This window comes from Schistocerca nitens, chromosome 8, assembly GCF_023898315.1.
Source record: "Schistocerca nitens isolate TAMUIC-IGC-003100 chromosome 8, iqSchNite1.1, whole genome shotgun sequence".
Lineage (NCBI taxonomy): Eukaryota > Metazoa > Arthropoda > Insecta > Orthoptera > Acrididae > Schistocerca > Schistocerca nitens.
The window spans coordinates 609,398,408-609,419,829 of NC_064621.1; the positions used below are offsets into that span (position 1 = coordinate 609,398,408).

Genomic DNA, 21,422 nt, shown 5'->3' on the forward strand with positions numbered 1-21,422 from the left:
GTATATTTCTGTAAGTTTGTGGTATTCAATGGTAGGTAATGAGCAGCAGCAGCTGAAAATAGTATATATGGAAACCCACTCATCTTTTCAAGAATTTTAACAATTTTTATGTTCATTTACTGCTGTTTTAATAATGCTCTTTCTTGATAATGTAAACAGACAGAATAATAGCTTATGATATTGAACACAGCAAGTTATAACAAATGTTCTATATTTTAATTTAGTTCTTCATTCAGTCTTATTCTTTATTCCTAAAGGTGCAAGACATACAGAACATGATTTGAGACTACATAAATTATGAAATCAGTGGTATATGTTTCTGAAGAAACATAATTCTGTGTCAATGAAGGTAATAAATTTTTGACAATATAAAGTAATTGGGCAGATAAAAAATCTACTGATCAATTGGTGGCAGAAGAACACACATTAAAAAAAAAAAGAAGGTTTTTGGTATACAGGCTTTTGGAGCCATTGGCTGCTCCTTCCGGCAGAAGGGTTGAAATCCTGTCCGGAAAGTCTCCCCTGATTCGGGTTTCTGGGTGACTCTTTTGAACTTTGCCCCATTTTCCTAATTCAACTTTGGGTGGGTGGGTGGGTGGGTGGGTGGGTGCTCGCGTGTGCACCACCACTATGGGGAGACAATATTCACATAAATGTTTTTAGTGGCAATTACTGACAACTTCCTGCAGCAGCATATGAGGTGGTCATGAGGTTAGTTTGTACTTTGAAAGTGCAAACCAAACATTTTGACTATGTAAATTGTTTAATTATGCATCTTACTGGACATTAACCATACTGGGCAGCACATTGTGTTCACACTCACTTAAGTTGGCAAGTTATTTCAAAATGCTTGTAGTTGTAACAACCAATAAATTACGTGAGACACTCATTATAAACTGTTAACCATCCTTTGCTTTCAGTATTTGAGTTTAAATAGATTTTAAAAAAGTAGTTAATTTTGCTTATGTTTAGGCTTAGTATTATATTTTGCAACTGTGCAACCTTGTAATAACTAATCTGAAGAATTGTATTGGATGGCTATTGCACTGGGAAAATGCCACTGTGTCTAATCAGTAGATATTACACATATTGATGAAAAATTTAAGTAACAAACAATATTTATTTCACATAATAACTATTTAATTTATATTATTTTTATAAAAATAGAATTTTATCTAAAGTCAGATTAGTACACAACCTCTAAATACAAATTACAAGCTGCCAATAACTTCAGGTATCTGAGATTCAAACATTATCCATTTCTTCTATAAAATTACAATTTTTTTTGCATAAAACAACAAGATTCAACATTTGTATGGAGTAACTTTTTAGGTACACAAAAACACACATTTTATGAATTCATAGAAGAAACCCTTTCTCGCTACAAAAACTTGTGTTTTCTTTTGCGAAAATATTTAAAGCTGCTTAAGCAGAACTTTCTCATAACAAGTGTACCTCCATAATGATACAATAATAAACTTAATAGTTAGAGTGTCTATGAATCTAACTTAAGTAATTTTCAAGTATTCATAATTGAAGTGTTACTCATTTTTATATGTTTGATCTCTGGTCCATATTTTTACCACTTTTTACATGTTGTTCCTCTAAAAGCAGCTTTACGTTAGTTTGTATTTGTTCTATGTGCTGTATCAATGCTGACAAGCCATCTGTGTCACCTCCATTCTCTAGGGAAAATAATCTGTGGTTTGTCACAATGCTTTTAGCTTCATTTACTATTTTTGAATTAAATCTTTTTACAATATCCCCGTGTTCTCCTGAAATCCTTGCTTGTGTCCCTTTATTGGGCCAAGTAAACAAGCAAGCTTCCTCTAATGATTTTCCTGAAAACAGCAACAAATTCTGAAAACGTTTTGAAATACATTTACAGTTTTTAAATAATGTATATAAACTAAGTGCAATATTTTCAATTTCATACAAGAGTTGTATTTGAGACATTAAACTCAAAATCTCTGCATTTCCCCTTATATGCTGTTCATCAGAGACAGCAAGAGCTGTCAAAAGATTTAGTAATACAACATGTAGAAAAAATAAGAAAAGCAAAAATACAACTGAAGTAAGCCAAATGTCTGTCAGGAAAGGAAGATTGCTAGCTTCAAATTCTCCTGTCATCATAATGACAGTTTTTAACAATGTTTTTAATGGATTTTCAAAGAAATTGATGGCTTCAGTTCCTTCACCACCAGTTTGTGTTTGATTAAAAATATCTGCAGTATTATTACCTTGAGAATTTGTCGTAGGCTGATTGGTAGATTGTGAGAATATTACATAGAAGCTGAGACAGAAAGCAAAAATTATGAATATGTAAGACTTTAAAAACTGTAGGTAGTTTAATGATACAGCCTTTAACATTTGTACATTAGTTGAAAATTTGTAGTGTCGGCCAGTCACAATAAAAAGATCTCGCCACGACAGCAGAATAGCAATAGTAAAGGCCCACTGAGTAAATGCACCAAGAGGACAATGAAGAAGAATAAGTGCTGCTGTGAGTATCAGACACAGATCAAACAGATTTTCACAATTTTTAGTATACAAATTTGTTTTTAAAACAAGCTGTGCAGTTTCTCTGAGTAACATGAGTATGGTACATATAAATGCAGCTGCACAAAAGCACATTTGAATAGAATGCACCAGTGTGGAATTTTCATTCAGTTTACCAACTTCAATTATAATATATACATTTAACGTAATAACAAAAACAACACAGAGTATGAGGTTCAAGGACAGGAATGGTCTCATACAGTCATCTTTAATTCTCAAAAAACTAGTGATAAGTGGATGCTTTAAGAGTGGTGCATATTCACATGAGCTGCTAAGTGAGTGTAAGAAGTTCATTTCAGAATAGTTTACTTGAGACCTGGGTCCAAGTAAAACTGATTTTCCATTTTTACTTTCTGCTTTTGATGGGCTGCTTTGGATTAGACTGCTGTTACAGCCTTTCAAACAATTTTTTTGGTTTTGTTGAGATATCAACATTTTATAATTGAAGATTAGAACAAAATCATCATTGCTTGGCAACATATTATCTCTAACTTCTATGCTCTTATCTAGCAACCTCTCCATTTCTTCAACAGATAAGGGATACTTCCCAAACATATTTTTTGCAAGTATGTCAGCACCATGACCTAATAATTCAAATATGATGTCCATATTTTCATTTTTAGCAGCATAGTGTAGGGCAGTATTTTGTTTATGATCAGAAATATTTGTATCTACTCCTTTGATAACTTTAGTATTTAACAATATATGAACCATGTGAGAGTCATTCTGGAGACAGGCTAACATAAGAGGTGTTCTCATATTTTTTTCATGTGTTTCATTTGGATCTACCTTTTCGAGAAGTTTCTTTGCAAAATCATGAAGACCTCTTTCACAAGCATACTGCAGGAATGTGTAACCACATTCATCACATTTCAGAAAGTTTTCTTCAAGAGACATTTTTTCAAACATCTCTTCAAATTCTGCATACCTCCTTTGGATCATAAAGTCAAAAAGTATCTTCTTCTCAGGTATGGGCTTGGGCCAAATGTCTTCACCTTCACCATCAAACAAAATAGTACTATCAAGTGGAGCAACATCACCACCTGCATTACGCATGAACTGAATTGCAGGTTTTATCAAGTGAGTGGGACCTCTTCGACTGGAAAGCCGAACAGGTGGAGACATTCCACTTTTGATTCCACCTTTTTCTTCTATCATTACTACAGCAGCATCACATCCTGCAACATCAGCAGGTGTCCTCCCAAAGTCATCCTTTGCATTCACATCAATGTTACCCACATTCAACAGTAATTCTAAACAATCATGCGTATGTTCAGAATTCAAACAAAATGCGGCGATGTGGAGAGGTGTCTGTCCATTACCATCCCTCACATTAACTTCAGCAAGTGGATGTTCAACAAGTAGCTTAAGTGCTGCCCAGTTGCCTGCTGCAGCTGCTACATGCATTGGAGTCCTGAAAATTAAAGTAAAATTTTAAGTTCACTAATACAGTTTTATACTTTTAACAATGTACACACACACACACACACACACACACACACACACACACACACACACACACACAAGGTGTGCTTGCTAGTTTGTGTGTGAATAGTGTGTGTGTGTGTGTGTGTGTGTGTTTTTTTTACTGATGAAGACTGTGACTGAAAGCTTATCCAAGTATCTTAATTTAATTGTGCCTGTCTGTGCCTTAATGTGTCTTCTTTACAGTAAGTAGCAATCTGTATTTTCTGACATTGTTGATATTCCTACCTGGTGTTTGGTAGATGATCTCCTGTTTAAAAAAACCTTCAGGCAGTTCCTATTGCAAGGATCATTTTATACATTAGAAGAGTTCCTGAACTACAGTGTTTAACATTTCTTGTATTGTAAATTGCAAATGTATGCCCAAATTTGTATTTGTAATACCGAATATTTTTATTGTAAACATATATTTTGCAATATTTATTTCTCTGTAACACTTATTTTGTAATCTTTATCTATCTCTAAAATGTATTTTTTCTAGTGGGTTAATCATATGAGAGTGCATAAGAATGGTAAAATTGAGGCACTGAAAGCAGTATTGATGAGAGAAATAATTTAAAGAGACCTAAAAGTATATTGACTGGGTTGGCACATAGCTCAGAACAGATGAGGGATGTCCGTGCCTCATCTGTGGTGAGAGAAATCCCACCCATATCTGACCTGTCAAACCCCTCCACCACCAGCCCAAGTGAGGACTAAGACAGTTATAATAAGTAAAGAATGCCTTCTAGCTGGGTGACACTTACTAGCAAAAGTGAGAAGGCTGAAAATTTAAATGGCATCAGCTCGATCAACAATAAAAAAAAATAGGGAGAGAGAAGTAATTATGTTAGTAGGTGGGTGGGTGGGTGGGTGCAGGTGAATGTCTCGCAGAGCTCTGCATATGGGATCATATTCTGGGGTAACTCATGAAACAGAGCAAAAGTTTTTAGTGTGCAAGAGTGTGTAATAAGAATCATTTGTGGTGTAAACTCAAGAACATCATGTAGAAATTTGTTCAAGGAACATCGTGTTTTAACCACTGCTTCTCAGTATGTGTATTCATTAATGAAATTTGTTGCAAGTAATATAGCTCTAATTCCAACCAATAGTTCAATATATAGTATCAATATTAGGAATAAGAACAATCTACATAAAGACCTAAAATCACTTACCTTGGTCCAAAAAGGGATCCAATATTCAGGAACACACATTTTCAACAAAATGCCAGTGATCATTAAAAGCACAGTTTACACAAAGTTTGAAAGACTTTTTGATAGGAAACTTCTTGTAGTCTATAGATGGATAACTTAACAGGAAATGTTAGACCAGCTTAAATAAAAATGTGTTAGATTTCAGTTTTGACTGCACTTGGTCACAACAGTCAAGATTAGGTATGTTGTGTATGATAAATTTATAAAAAGTACATAACAATGTTTCATTCTGACAGTATATTAATTCTGTAAATATTAGCAGTTCCAGTTTACTGTAATGTATTCACCAATTTTGACAATCTTCTGACAGATTATCAGGGTAGTAAGTATTACATTCAAATGTTATGTTTTTTTTTTTATATTATATTATACTTTCTGACATGTTCCACACCCAAGAGAATCCTCTCACTTTTGGGCCTTTGGAATGAAAACTGAATCTAATCTAATCTAGATGTTTTTTCTCATGGTATTTGACTGGAGTGTAGCTTTGTATGGAAGTGAAACCTAGATAATAAGCTGTTAAGAGAAGAGGCCTGCACAGGACAGACTGGTGTGGAGAGCTACATCAGACCAGTCCTCAGAAGGCCATAATAGCAATGTGGACTATGCATCCCTACCTTTTGTTCAGAATAGATTTTTTACATTTTGGCAAACAGAAAGTTAGAAATCCCCAGATAACACAAAAAAGTAAGAGTGCCTCAACCACTACTACTATAACTCATCTAAATATTTTGAGTCAGTAGGTATTACCGATAATTATATAACAATATGAATGAAATAATGCTCAACATTTCTTAACTTTTCTGATATTTTTTTTCCTTCTTCAAATTAGCCACATTTTGTGTAGATACTAATACAATACATTTTTTTTTTCAATTCCCTTTGACTTTTGATTGTGCACAAGGAGAATTTGCAGTAGTGTCAGTTTTAGATTCATTTTGCAATTGAGAGTTTAAGGAATTGCTGTTGGTAATTTCTCCTCTTGCACATTTAATAGGTTTCTTTACAGATGAAGTTTTACATAAATGTAATATTATCATTTCAACTAAAATTGTAAAACACTGAAACATTGTAATATGTGTGATACTAAGTGAGACAAGTTGACCTTTATGAATGTATCGGGGCGTCGGTAGATGAAACGCCATCAGTGGTGTCTGAAGAGCATGTAGGATACCAATTGTCACATCACGTGCATGACCAAGGAATTGATGTGTTTGTGGCCACTGTTTTGAGGCTTTTTATTGGTGTTATGCATACAATTTCAGTACAAACTGTGGACAATTAAGATAAAAACTAAATGTATTAGATTGCTTCACATCATGGATTAACATTCAAAAAATTAAACTTGAAAATATGATATGCAATTAGCCAGGTCGCATGGTTATTGTGTAATGGCATTCAGTGTGTGTACAGCACAAACTGTTCAATGTGATTGCAGATTTAAAATCTTAAATTTTAATGTATTCTCACATTTTTGACAGTCATCCCAAAGTGAACTTTAAGGCAAAATATGTGGGCAGTGCAGCAAGCTGTCTGCCAAGGGGACAGATTTTGCTGAAAAAGAGCTAACTGCAAACACTATAAAAACACAGCTTATAGTGTTGTTTTATAACTTATTGTATCACAAACTAAAATGGTGAAAGTTACTTATTGGGACAAAAGAGACAATTATATCAAGTTGAATGTTTTATGAGAACAGTACAGACTGTGACTTTGTGGTAACAGAACTAATTTCTTGACATGGACTGACATTTTGTGCAATAACAGTTGTAACACCATAATGTTGGGACTGAAGTAAGATGTGTAACAACTAAACTGTTTCCGAGACATATCACAGGTTGCAATCAGTGGTCCTAGCTGTAACCTGACATGAAACTAAAAAATTATAACAGTGACTAGCAATGATTAGCAAGTGCAGTGATGTCTGGATAGACCACACATTTGCCGAGTGAAGCACATTTGAGCTACATCATCAACTGCAGATATTTTAAACATGAGGATACTGTAAACATTGCGTTTCTTGCTGCATCTTCGAATGAGTGGTAATTTTAAAGGATAATTATGAAAAAAGTTTGGGCTTCTAGCTAGTTACCATCAATTACACCCACAACATTTCGATTGGGCATCTGCCAATCATCCTCAGGTAGTCCACAAAAGATTGGCGGGGATGTCCTCCTTTCTGCAATATATAGTGTGCTCCGAGTATTTTGCACATGCATCAAAATCATGTTGACAGAGCGACCAAATTTCCTGGCAGTAGCGCTTTTGCTGGTGGAACTGTGGAAATTAGTTGTCCTCTGCATTACTGCCTGCCATGACCATCAATGCACTCTATTGTCTTTGATTCGAGCAAATCATGGAGAAGATGGGATTGCATCCATTCTGCAGCTGTCACAGTTCATTAGATTTTCCAATATTTGTATTTCCATGGATTCTTGAATAATGGAGTCTCAAAAAGACATTGGTGTGGACAAAATTATCGTTTTATCATAATCCATTGAAAGTCTAGTGGAGATACCATGCCTGGCAATAGCAGACTTGCTTGGTTGCAAAATGTGAGTGCAAACTGACATTCAGTGCAGTATTCTACCATGGTGCATGTGGTCTGGCCTAGGTAAGCCATCCTACTGTAACATACCACCCTCTGCCCGCCCGCCCGCCCGCCCGCCCGCCCGCCCCCCCCCCCCAGCATTACTATAATATTCAATACCCAGAATCTGTAGCCAGGTATCGGTACTTTCTGTTACACAAAGAATAAAAATCATGCCAATATGTCACCTTTTTCTGTTATGTAATTGTACTATATAATACTATGAATGATATTTAAACAAAATTTACGATTAAGTGAATAATATGTAAATATGCAACATAATAATCACTATGAGCCATCAATATTTACTCAGAACCATAATAATCAGTATGTTATTCATTTGATTATAAGTAGTTATAAATGTTAGCATCTTTATTACTTTCGTTAATTAACTGCAGTTAGATCTCGAAAGTTCAGTTTAGAAAACGTTATTGTAAATCGATCAAAAAGCAGAACCAAATTTAAATTCATGTAATTTTGAGTGATATGTAATTTCAAACTCAAATTTGTAAACCAGAATTATTACCATTACTAAATTAATTAATTGATCATTGCTATAACATGTAATTAACTCCATTAATTGTGTTTGGATGCATATTTCAAAGTTATTAGCCATTAAAAAGGTCAAAGAACTTGTGTATATATTACATAGATGTTAGCAATATTTTCTGATCAATAATTGATTTGTATTTATTAAATTAATGAAATGCATTATTGTGAAAAAGTCATTTAATTTTCAATCTTAAATTTTACCATTTTTAACCTAAAACTCATCTGTAATGAACTAATATTTTATGCTGTAAGTAATCTGATTGTCAACCTTTTGTATATTTGTAACTTTTAATTCTAACTTAATTTCACGATGGTGTAATAATTGAAGTAATGAACACTCATTGTTTGGAATATATATATAAGCAAACACGGCAATGCAGCGTCAGTTCGCCTAGGGGTCCACTTTGTAGTCAAGTCTTAATGTTATCATCAACAAATAAACCTCTGCAAATTGTATGACCTGGAGTTTTAATTAGAAGGAAAGTACAACAAAAATACTTTGCTGTGCATCGCCCTTACTTACATCCACTCCAGGTGCAAATATATAAGTAATTATATTAATGCACTGGTAAATAAATCATATGCATTCATAAAGTAAGGGAGATGTCATACTACTCTGGAAATGTATTTTTTCCACAGTAACAAATTTTCCTTCATTTCACCTAGCAAGACCGGGAGGGGGGGTGGGGGGGTGGGCAGACCGGGGGGGGGTGGGCAGACCGGGGGGGGGTGGGCAGACCGGGGGGGGGTGGGCAGACCGGGGGGGGGGTGGGCAGACGGGGGGGGGTAGGCAGACGGGGGGGGGTGGGCAGACGGGGGGGGGGTGGGCAGACGGGGGGGGCAGACGGGGGGGTGGGCAGACGGGGGGGGTGGGCAGACGGGGGGGGTGGGCAGACGGGGGGGGTGGGCAGACGGGGTGGAGCAGAAGGGGGGGCAGAAGGGGGGGCAGAAGGGGGGGGCAGAAGGGGGGGGGAGAAGGGGCGGCAGAAGGGGGGGAGAAGGGGCGGCAGAAGGGGGGGAGAAGGGGCGGCAGAAGGGGGGGAGAAGGGGGGGCAGAAGGGCGGGCAGAAGGGCGGGCAGAAGGGGGGGCAGAAGGGGGGGCAGAAGGGCGGGCAGAAGGGCGGGCAGAAGGGCGGGCAGAAGGGCGGGCAGAAGGGCGGGCAGAAGGGGGGGCAGAAGGGGGGGCAGAAGGGGGGGGGGGAGAAAAGTGGAAAAAACTGTCACCTCACTACCACAGTACCAGGATGGGTAATTTACACTGTGCAAAGATAAATCCAAGTAATAACTACATGTGTTACTTTCAAGTTTTCCTTCAGTCATTATCTCCAACCCTTGCAATTGCATGACTATAGTTTCAGTCTATGTTGCTGTACTCTTATCATTATCTAGTTGTTTTATTATTAATTTTCTTACCTTCTGCTACAGAGATTAACAGAAGATGGATGTGCACCAGCATCAAGAGTGACTCTGACAAATTCTGCAGCAAGTTTTGAGTCTCTGAGGCCACAGGCTCGTTCAAGAAGTCTAGTATTATATGGCTTCTCGAACCAGAAATCAGCATCAAACCCATCTTTCGCAGCTTCTCGCCTTAGCAGTCGCTGATAAAGGGAAAAGTCACCCAGATCCACTGCCTCAAGTAGACGCTTCTTGCTGGCAGGAAAGTTTTTACCATGAGTGATCAGTCTCAGACACACATCTGGCAGCTCCGCTTGCAGCGCCTCACGCGCTGTTCGCCCACGTGTTAAATGTCTGTCCACATCTAGATCACGGTGTGCAGCCCTGCAAATGAAAGTCTATGTATTACTTATCTCATACAGAATTTATTTCATTTTTGTGAAGTATTTCAGTTGTGAGGGAATATTGCTCGCACATTCTTTAATAAAAGAAGAGTATCATAAGGCTCCAGAAGAATCTATATTACTAAAATGTTATCTTGGTAACATACCAGTTGCAGTGTGGAGGCAACAATGTCAAACTACTCATTAAGGTGTATAATATTATGTTAGAAGTTTAACACAATAAGACAAGTATTACAGTCAGAAACAGTGAGCATCTTGATGCATCATAACTAATGGTGCTATAGTTGACTGACTCCATTCAGCCAGCATGTAATTCTAGATCTGTTAATGACTCTAGATCAGAGATAACTTACTGTGTCCTCCCTACCAAAAAATCTTCACTCAAGTCAAAAATACTGACTGATACCACATATGATTATAATTTTGATAATAAGCAATGATGTCTTGCTGAGACAAGTGTTTTTTAGGAAATTGAGGAATACAGCATCTACTTGATGTCTTGATTTATGGCTTTCAGTGTGTCATGTGAGGAAAGTGATAGTTGAATTCCACATGATCTATGTTTTTGGAGTCCATGTTAGTTGTCACATTGGAGGTCGTTCTGTTCAAGATACATCATTACATTTGAGCTCAGAATATGTTCTAAGACTCTACAGCAAATGAGTTTTAAGGACACTGGATGGTAGTTTTATAGGTAATTTTTGCTACCTTTCTTATAGAAGGGTGTGACCTGTGCTTTCTCCCAGCTACTGGGATGATTTTCTGTTCTGAGAGCCCTGTTACTGTTTTAGTCCAAAGACTAGTTTGATGCAGCTCTCCATGCTACTCTATCCTGTGCAAGCCTCTTCATCTCCAACTAACTACTGCAACTTACATCCTTCTGAATCTGCTTAGTGTATTCATCTCTTGGTTTCCCTCTACAATTTTTAGCATCCACGCTTCCCTCCAATACTAAATTGGTGATTGCTTGATGCCTCAGAACATGTCCTATCAACAGATCCCTTCTTCTAGTCAAGTTGTGCCACCACAAATTACTCTTTTTCCCCAATTCTATTCAGTATGTCCTCATTAGTTACGTGAGCTACCCATCAAATCTTCAGCATTCTTCTGTAGCACCACATTTCAAAGCTTCCATTCTCTTCTTGTCCAAACTGTTTATCACCCATCTTTCACTTGCATATGTGGCTACACTCCATACAAATACCTTCCAAGAAAGACTTACTGACACTTAAATCTATACTCGATGTTAATAAATTTCTCTTCTTCAGAAATGCTTTTCTTGTTATCATCAGTCTACATTTTATATTGTCTCTACTATGACAATCATCAATTATTTTGCTGCCCAGATAGCAAAACTCATCTATTACTTAAAGTGTCTCATTTCCTATTCTAATTCCCTAGGCATCCTTGTTTTGCTTTTGTTGATGTTCATTTATATCCTTCTTTCAAGACACAGTCCATTCCATTCAACTGCTCTTCCAAGTCCATTGCTCTGACAGAATTACAATGTCATCGGCAAACTTTAAGGTTTTTATTCCTTCTCCCTGGATTTTAATTCCTATGCCAAATTTTTCTTTTATTTGCTTACTGCTTGCTCAGAGTACAGATTGAATAACATCAGAGATAGGCTACAACCTTGTCTCACTCCCTTCCCAACCACTGCTTCTTTTTTGTGCCCTTCAACTCTTATAACTGCCATTTGGTTTCTGTACAAACTATAAATAGCTGTTTGCCCCCTGTATTTCCCCCGGTCACCTCCAGCATGATAGATTATAATTTAAAGAAAGGCTGAGTCAGCTTGAGTTCACTGTAGAATCCAGTACATGTTACATCAAGCCCTGGAGCATTGTTCATTTTTAATGATTTCAGCTGTTTCTCAAAGCCACTGACAGTAATATATATTTTACGTATCTTTTCAGTGACACAAGAATTAAATCTGGGCAATATTCCCACATGTACCTTTGTAAAGGAATGTTGGAAAACAGGTCAGCATTTATGCTATTGCTTTGCTACCTTCCGTTTCATTTCCTGTCTCACTCGAAAGTGCCTGGACACCTGCTTTGGTGCCACTAACAGCTTTCACACATGAACAGAATTTCTTTAGGCTTTGTGAAAGGTGTTTTGACAATATTCTCATAAAGTGTCACTGAAAGCTTCATGCAGTGCTCTCGAATCAGTCAAACACATTTCATTCAATATCTCGAGACACAACTAGTTGGTATCCTTCAACTGTTAATACTTTTACTTCCACAAATGACCAATATTTTCCCTGAACTTAGTACTCATTTTAATATAGTTGTACATGAACATTTCTGAAAGTGTTATTTAGTTGAAGTTCCATTTAAATTTTTTATTCAGATGGTTATATTGAACTTGCTGAATTCAGTTATGCAATTAATTTTACTAGAAGCTCAGTTAATTGGAAGTTGTAGCTAACAGAGTTTTACTACAATATATAATGAGGAAAACATTTTGCGCAAATTGACAGAATAAGAAGTATTTTTACCATTCATTCAGAAGCAGTCATTCCACTCTTTCTGAGAAAATACTTTAAATTATGACACTAATTAACTTCCAAGATAATTAAAATTGCAGTTCACATGTTGTATAGTTTCAAGTGCCAATTTTACCTCTGTGATTGTTGGATTATAAACTTTGACATCATATTTTTGTCACTATATTTTTTCTATCTAGATTACATACCTCACTAATTAAATAGATCAGTAATCAATGACTTTGATAATTTGATATCACAAAAAATAAATTTAAAGATGGATTCCATACTTGCAATTAGCGTATTCCCAAGGTGGAAGCATAAGATTTCTACATACTTTTATAACTTACTAACCTTCAACATTTTTCAGTTCAGTCATAGTGCATCTAAAATAGCAAAATCTAACTAAGCCAATCTTCAACACATTATGTAGTTTCTGAGACTAATAAATATCCATACGCCAATCTTTAAATAGCCCACCTCACTCCAGAATCTTGAGTATGCGACTGGAAATCAATCATATAACACAATTGTGTCGGTCTGTGTTAAAGTCCGCTGGTCGCATTAGTTCACAGAACAGTTATTTTGGTCAATAAGAAATAGTCTGAGGGCTCCAGTCATATTGTTAGCATCTATGTATCTAAAAGTCTGCAGTCTGAAAGCTCAGAAGTAACAACTATGGTGGTTAGAGTGGAATTATAGCTCTGAAAATCTGTTCTGGTGGAATAATATCTGTGCATCTTAAAATCACAGATGCAATAGTAATCTTACAAAATAGAAATGTGACTGTGCGATGAAACCTACTTACTGGACAATTTAATTATGTTGTCAAATGTCTAAACGACAATAACATGCACTGTATATTAAGATGATATATTGCTACTGCATCAAGTTTTTATTGAAATATCCAAAGAACAGAGTGTCACTGAATTAAAGCCAAGTTATTGTATTGTGGACATGCTTATGGAAGAAATGTGATTCATCTATCTATAAAAAATGTGTATTGTATCATCAGAACTGGCCATCAAAATTTTCTGTGTGTGAATACAGTGGGAAGGAACCATTTAATTTTAACTGTTGGATGTCTCAAATAATTTGGCACTATCATTTCTAAAATTACATTTCAGAATGATATTTCAAAAACATCAAGATATGAGACTTCTACATCCACATTGACAAACCACTAAAAACTGCACAACAGCAGGCTATGTCCCTTTGTACCAGTTAATAATAATAATAATAACAATAATAATAATAATAATAATAACAATAATAACAACAATAATAATAATGTTTATTTGTCCATGTTAACTTTACAGTCTTGGACATAGTCATTTTTTGTACAATTATATCAATATCATTTCATTCCAAGAATGAATATACACATCAAGTAGCACATTGTATATCACTCCATACATATAATGATTATATACATCAGTTAGCCAATAATAACAATACCACCACTAATATACTGCAGTATCTAAACGGATAAACTAACAGTACTGCAGCTCAGAATTCTTTTAATGAGTATAAACATCTTTCTATTAACATTTTTCTACTAACATTTTTCAACTTGCCCTTGAAAAGATTGCCTTTGGGTTGTTTTCTATTTTTTGGCAACTTATTATAGAATTGTCTCCCAGTTACATATGGACTGTGGTCTGTAGCTTTCTTGTTAGTCCGTATCCTAAGATAGTCACTTTTGGCTCGAATATTGTAATTATGGGTGTCACTGTTCTTTATACTATTATCCATGTTCTCTTTTACAAACATTATGGTCTTAAATACATGCAATGAGTAAACAGTCAATAATTTATAATTTTTGAAATAGTCCCTATAGGACTGGCGTTTGCCTATATTAGCAATTATCCTAACTGCTCTCTTTTGAAGTCTGAAAATGCGATCCATATAGACAGTGGGTGCTCCACCCCAGACCTCGATCCCATATTGCAGATGTGAGTGTATTAACCTATAATACACTTGTTTAAGGACAAGGGGAGCTACTTTATTTGCAACACATTTTAGTAAGTAAATATTACTAGAAACCTTTTTACAGGTGGAGCCGATATGCTCTTTCCAGGTGAGATGTTCATAAATCAATAGGCCTAAAAACTTATGTTTGTCAGAAGTTTCAACTGTAGAAAGTGATTGAGTATGAGTATTATTAAAATGTAGCAAGAACTTTATTACTACAGTCTTGTCCTTATTCAGTGTAAGCTTATTCACTGTTAGATATTCTGTGATCATTTCAAAGTTCTCTTTGTTGCTTTGGAATGCTGCCTGCTCTACAGCCCCAGCTAATAAAATATGTATCATCAGCATAGTTCACTAGTTTGGAGTTTTGTGGCTGTGTTATGTCATTAATATATACTATAAACAAGAATGGTCCAAGTATACTTCCTTGGGGAACTCCACAATTGAGAGTTCTATACGCTGACTTTACTGTTTGGATCTTACTTTCATTCTTATAATTTAGTTTTGTGCACTGTCTTGTATCACAGAGATAAGAACTTGGTAATTTAGAGCTACTCCTCTTATCCCATAATTTTCTAACTTGGATAACAATACTGCATGATTCACAGAATCTAATGCTTTAGACAGATCTAGGAAAGTCCCTACAACTTTGTTTCCTTTATCCAGCCAGTTTAGTAGTTTATGGAAAAAAGTTGCTAATGCTGTTATTGTAGAGCATCCTTTTCGAAACCCATGTTGTGTTTTATTTAATAGTTTGTATTTACAGAAGAATGATTCCATTTGATCTAGAATTATTCTTTCAAGCAGCTTGCCAAGTGTTGAAGTCAAAGAGATTGGCCGGTAGTTATTTGTCTGTGATAGCCCCCTTTTTATACACTGGTTGTATCTCAGTGATTTTTAAAAGCTCTGGAAAGGTCCCCTGTCCAGTTGAATTGTTAATTAGATGTGTTATTGGTTTTATTAACTCATTTTTGCATTTTTTAAGTAGTGTGGATGATTATGTCATCCCAGCCACTAGATGATTTTACTTTGAGTTTTGAGATTATATTCATGACCTCAAACTCTGTTACACTCCTTAGGAAAAATGAATTACTCATTTTAACTGTGTTTATCTTCAGGGGTGATTCATCTTTTAGAGTTTCTTCACATTCCATTCATGTATAGAGTGCAAGAAGAATACTTGTTTGAATGCCTCTGTGCATGCTGTAATTAATCTAATGTTGTCCACACAATCACTATATGAGCGATAAAGAGGGTGTCCTAGAGTCATCATTAAAACTGATTCTTGAAACTTTGTTAATATACTTCCTCAGGTTAGTTTATGTCTGCCTTCAAGAGTCTGCCAGTTCAGTTTCTTCAGCATCAATGTAACACCCTTCCATGGGTCAAATGAAGCTTTGACCATTTGTGCTGCCCTTGTCTGTATATGTTCAATATCCCCTGTTAGTCCTATTTGCTATCGGTTCCACACATTTTAGCAATATTCTAGAACTGGTTGCACAAGTGATTTGTAAGTAATCTCCTTTGTAGACTGATTGCATTTCCCCACTATTCTAACAATAAACCAAAATCTACCACCTGCTTCACCCATAACTGAGCATGTGTGATCATTTCATTTCATATCCCTACAAAGTGTTAGACCCAGGTATTTGTACAAGTTGGCTGATTAAAATAGTGACTCACTGATATTATAGGCATAGGGTACTACATTTTTTCATTTTGTGAAGTGCAAAATTTTACAATTTTGGACATTTAAAGCAAGTTGATAATCTTTGCACCACTTTGAAATCTTCTCAAGATCTGACTGAATATTCATGCAGCTTCTTTCAGACAGTACTTCATTATGGATAATGATACTTCTACCCCCGATGATGACTCTCCATCCAAGATAACAGCTGCATCCTTCCTTCCTAAAAGTCCTCAATCCAGTCAACAAATTTAACTTGGTACCCTCTATGATCAAACTTCACAGTAAGTGTAGGTGAGGTACTGAGTCAAATGCTTTCAGAAATCAAGAAAGTACTGCGTCTACCTTACTGCCTTGATTCGAAGCTTTCAGTATGTCATGTGAGAAAAGTGCAAGTTGGGTTTTCACATTAGTGGTGTCTTTGGAATTCCTGCTAGTTGACATGGAGGAGATCAGTCAGTTTAAGACACCTAATAAAAGGAAGGAAGGAATGAGCTCAGAATATATTCTACAATTCTGCAACAAATCAGTGTCAAGGATATTGGATGGTAGTTTTGTGGCTCACTTCTACTACCCTTCTTAGAGACAGCTTTGTCGCATGCGTTCTTCCAACAACTGCACATGGCTTTCTGTTTGAGGGGGGTCTATGATAGATTATAGTTAGAAGAGGGACTAACTCAACCAGAAATTAAAAATAGAATCTGGCAGGGAGAGTCCTATGCTTTGTTTTTGCATCTATCCAAGCAGTAGTCTGTGTTTCTTTATAACTTTCTTTAAAGTGGCTGTATACCATAGAGTGGTCCCTCCCATTATAAACTGTTCTACTGGGTAGATGTCTATCCAGTACATGGTCAACTGTTCTTCCAAACTTGAGCCATAATTCATCATTTTCCTGCCCTGTGTTGCAAGTTTCAAGTTCCTCATTGAGATACGACACTATTGATTTTTTATCTAATTTACTGAAAATATATTTCTTTTTCCTTGTTTTAGTTAGGCTTTGTACTCTGGAAGTCATTGTTGCCACAACCATGTCATGGTCACTGATAACAGTTTTGATGTGGACATCCTTAAAGAGGCCAGGTCTGTTTGTTGCCATTAGATGTAATACATTTTCATCATCAGCAGGCTTCTGAACCCTCTGTTCTATGTAGTTTCCAGAGAAGGCATTTAGTAATGTTTCACAGGATGTCTTGTCATGCCCACCACTAACAAAACTAAGTATTCCAGTACTCGCAAGTGAACAGAGTTCCTCTCTCAAGTTTTCAATTACAGCATAGGTGAGTCTGTTGGTTGATAGAAGGATCCAATTATAATTTTATGCCTTCCCTTCATGTTAAGTCTTTTCCAAACAGCCATGTATGCAGCTTCAATTTCTATCTTTGTGCATTTGAGCTTTCTGTCTACTGCGACAATTACATTACTTCCACTTCCCTATCCTTTCAATATATACCTAAATTTTAACCAGATTTCTGCACTTAGCATTTTGTTAGCTTCACTGCTTGTCAGGAGTGATCCAAACACTGGCTCTTTGTTGCGAATGCTTCTGCAGCTAACTAATAGGATTTTAATACTTCTGCCTGTGGTGGTGGTCATTCCTTTGGATGTTACAGTAATTCTCCTGGGTCTCTTACAGCTGTCATTGTCTGGATTAGGTGGAGAGTCACCCAATCTAAAGCACCCTTGTGTACATCCCACATGCAGTCGGCTGTCTGGGCAGCAGCCTTTGATCTAGAGTGCACACCTGGCTCATTTAGGGGGACCCTACAGTTCTCAACCCTATGGCACAAGTCCAGGAAGTTGCTGCCTAGGTTGTGACAGAATTTTCTGTGTCTCAGATTCAAGGCCTCCACACAACTCAGCACCAAGGGGGCCCATGATCTATTCTAGAGACAGTGCTGCAAATTGTAAGATTCATTGAAAATCCATGAGCAGGGCTGATCTTCTCAACCTTCTACCAGTCACTATGTAGAGGTTCACCCACTTTGTTTCTTCATTTGTCGTTTGTTGTCCTCGGTATCTATGTACTGGCTGAAAAAATTGGGGTTGGATGTGCAACTACTGTCTAGTGTAAATGATGTAGCCGACAGATGCACAGTTTCATTTCACAGTCTTTTACTTTCACTTTTCACAACCCCCCAATAATACACAGTTACTTGCTAGTGCACTGGTGTTCTAACTTCCCATAAGCCTCATTACTAGTTAGCAAGTGAAAATCCACATAATGCAACAATAGTTTACTGTTGAACATCTACGAGCAGTAAAAGCCTATCCAGAAAGTTCACAGTTTTTGAAGAATAGAAAGCTACATATAGTGCAGACACTGTCACTGTTTTAACACATGGCCTAATCGTGTAACACTTATTACACTGTTAAGTTGATGCATTGATGTTGTCATAACCAACACAGGTTCCTCGTCTGAAACTTGGCCGTGGACTGACTGTCTTATGACCAAAAACTGTGCCCTTATATATTCTCACAATAATAAGTGCTGAAACTACACACTGTTCGAAGTTAAATTTACAGAAATTACAATTAAAACTTAACCCATTAAATAAACTGAATACATCAAAAAATTCCATCTTTTTAACTGTTTCTTCTACTACACGAGTTAGGCCAAATTATTTGTTTAAATTGTGAAATTAACAAGCATAGTTACACAAACAATACTTTAGACAAAACTGTTAATTACTTTGAAATTAATTAAGGGCTGGTGTTGCTAACATGTTTTCGACTAAAGCAAAATAGTTACTTTAAGAATACCAGCATTTTGTATTCCAAATGTTTACAATTATTACATAATTTATATTTGTTTATACGTCAACAATAAAATTTAAGTTACAAAACAATTACTGATTTCACCCTATAACAAAAGATACTAACCAGGAATAGTCAAAATAAATTAGAAAATCAGTTACATACATAAAACTAAGCACAAAATTAGATCTGGTGCTATATTCTTTAAAACTGAGGGCCACCCTTTCTCTTTTATGACAATGCAGATTATACCCAAGTATGTTAATGGTAATTAGTTCAAAAGTGAAAAAAAAATTAAGTACGCAGTTGGCAAAACAAGAGGGGAAGCAAAAATATCCCAGCTTGCTTCATCACAATTGGAATGATTCAAGTACGATCTCCAAGCCCAAATGAGAGGCATTGTTTGTCACAATGAGAGCCAACATCTGCATTTGGTTGCACCCTGTCCACTCAGTGGCTGCCAGGATAGTCTTTTCAGCAGGCTTAATGAGGTCCCCAGGCATAAATACTGATTGTACGTGGTATTCCTCCCTTGCTACCATTTGCCTGAGGTGGCACCATTATTTGCTGTGCATTTGAACTGCTGAGGATTACTAGACTTTTGCCACCCCCAGACACAGGGCTTGGCACATTTCCCAACAAATGAAGTGTGTCTCACAGGCTCAGTTTCAGTCTCCTTAGAAGGTAGCATTTATCGGCTAGGGGGCTGTCTGTAACATTCTGAGCCCTCTCTGGTCCCTGCCTGCCCTGTAAAAGATGCCTACGCCCGCCACTGACATGCCACTCACAGTCGAGCGCATAAGTGGTATAATAGCTCCAGTATTTTCTGCAGAAGAGACAGAGTCCATAATTGAGGATAGAACAGAACTCTTGGTAGCTCTCTCAACACATCAGTTTGCAGAAGCATTCAATCACTTGACAGTCGTCAAGATGATTTCCAGCTGCTCTAAAGCGAAAACGAAGTGTAAGAGGGATGCTGGATGAAACGCATTTGGCTATCAAGAGAGACATGTGTGATGCCTTCAGTGACTACCTTATCAGAATATTGTCAAATGACATTTCATAAATTCCAAAGAAATTCTGGTCGTACCTAAAGGCTGTTAGCGTCACCAAAGTTAGTGTCCAGTCCCTAGTGAATGAGACAGGAACTGAAAATGAGGGTAGCAAAGCAAAAGCTGAAATGCTTAACTCCAGTTTCAAATGTTCCTTTGCAAAGGAAAACCCAGGAGAATTGCCCCAATTTTATCCTTGTACCGCTGAGATGATGAATGAAATAAGTATTAGTGCTAGTGGTGTTGAGAAACAGCTGAAATTATCAACATTGAACAAAGCTTCAGGCCCCATTGGAATCCCTGTCAGATTCTATAATGAATTTGCTGCTGAGTTAGCAACCCCCCCCCCCCCTCAAAACTATAATCTATCAGATTCCTCGAACAAAAAACTGTGCCCAGTTCTTGGAAAAAGGCACAAGTCAAATCTGTCTAGAAGAAGGGTAGTAAAAGTGATCCACAAAACTACTGTTCAATATCCCTGACATCGATTTGTTGTAGAATCTTAGAACATATTTTGTGCTCAGACCTAATGAGGTATCTTGAACAGAATGACTACCTCAATGTCAGTCAGCAACAATTCTGAAAACATCGATCATATGAAACCTAACTCTCACTTTTCTCACATAACATACCAAAAGCTTTTGGTTGAGACAACCAGGTAGATGCAGTGTTTATTGAATTCTGAAAAGCATTCGACTCTGTGCCACACCTACACTTACTGTCAATAGTATGATTATATGGGGTATCAAGTGAAATTTGTGACTAAACTGAACTTTTTAGTAGGGAGGACACAACATGTTATCTTGGATGGAAAGTCATTGTCAGATGTAGAAGTAGCTCTGGGTGTGCCCCAGGGAAGTGTGTTGTGACCCTCGCTCTTCATGTTGGCTTTTTGCAGATGGTGCAGTTATCTGTAATGAAGTACTATCTGAGAGAAGCTGCATAAATATTCAGTCAGAGCTGGATAAAAATTTTTACATGATGCAGAGATTGGCAACTTGCTTTAAACGTTCAGAAGTAAAATTTTGTGCTTCACAAAACAAAAAAAAATATAGTACCCTCTGACTATATCAAGAGTCATCACTGGCATTGGCCAACTCATACAAATACCTGGGTGTAAAACTTTGTAGGGATATGAAGTGGAATGATCGCATAGGTTCAGTCATGGGTGAAACAGGTGGTAGACGTTGGTTTATTGGTAGAACTTGCTTACAAATCACTTATGCAATCCATCACAGAATATTGGTCAAGTGTGTGGGACCCACAGGGGGTATTGAACATAT

The 21,422-nt window shown here is 36.8% G+C and overlaps 1 protein-coding gene across 4 annotated transcripts in view; it reads right to left on the reverse strand.

The window, feature by feature from the left end:
* Positions 1-632: 632 nt before the first annotated feature.
* Positions 633-21,422, reverse strand: part of LOC126199027 (serine/threonine-protein phosphatase 6 regulatory ankyrin repeat subunit A-like) — an 84,613-nt gene continuing 63,823 nt past the window's right edge. For 2 of the 4 annotated variants that reach the window (XM_049935725.1, XM_049935727.1), the window contains 2 exons: positions 9,793-10,158; positions 633-3,973 (listed from right to left, as the gene is read on the reverse strand). In XM_049935725.1, coding sequence (XP_049791682.1) covers positions 1,552-3,973; positions 9,793-10,158 — 2,788 coding nt within the window. In that variant the 3' untranslated portion in view covers positions 633-1,551. The remainder of the gene's footprint in view (positions 3,974-9,792; positions 10,159-21,422) is intronic. The other 2 variants (XM_049935729.1, XM_049935728.1) reach the window with 2 other exon arrangements.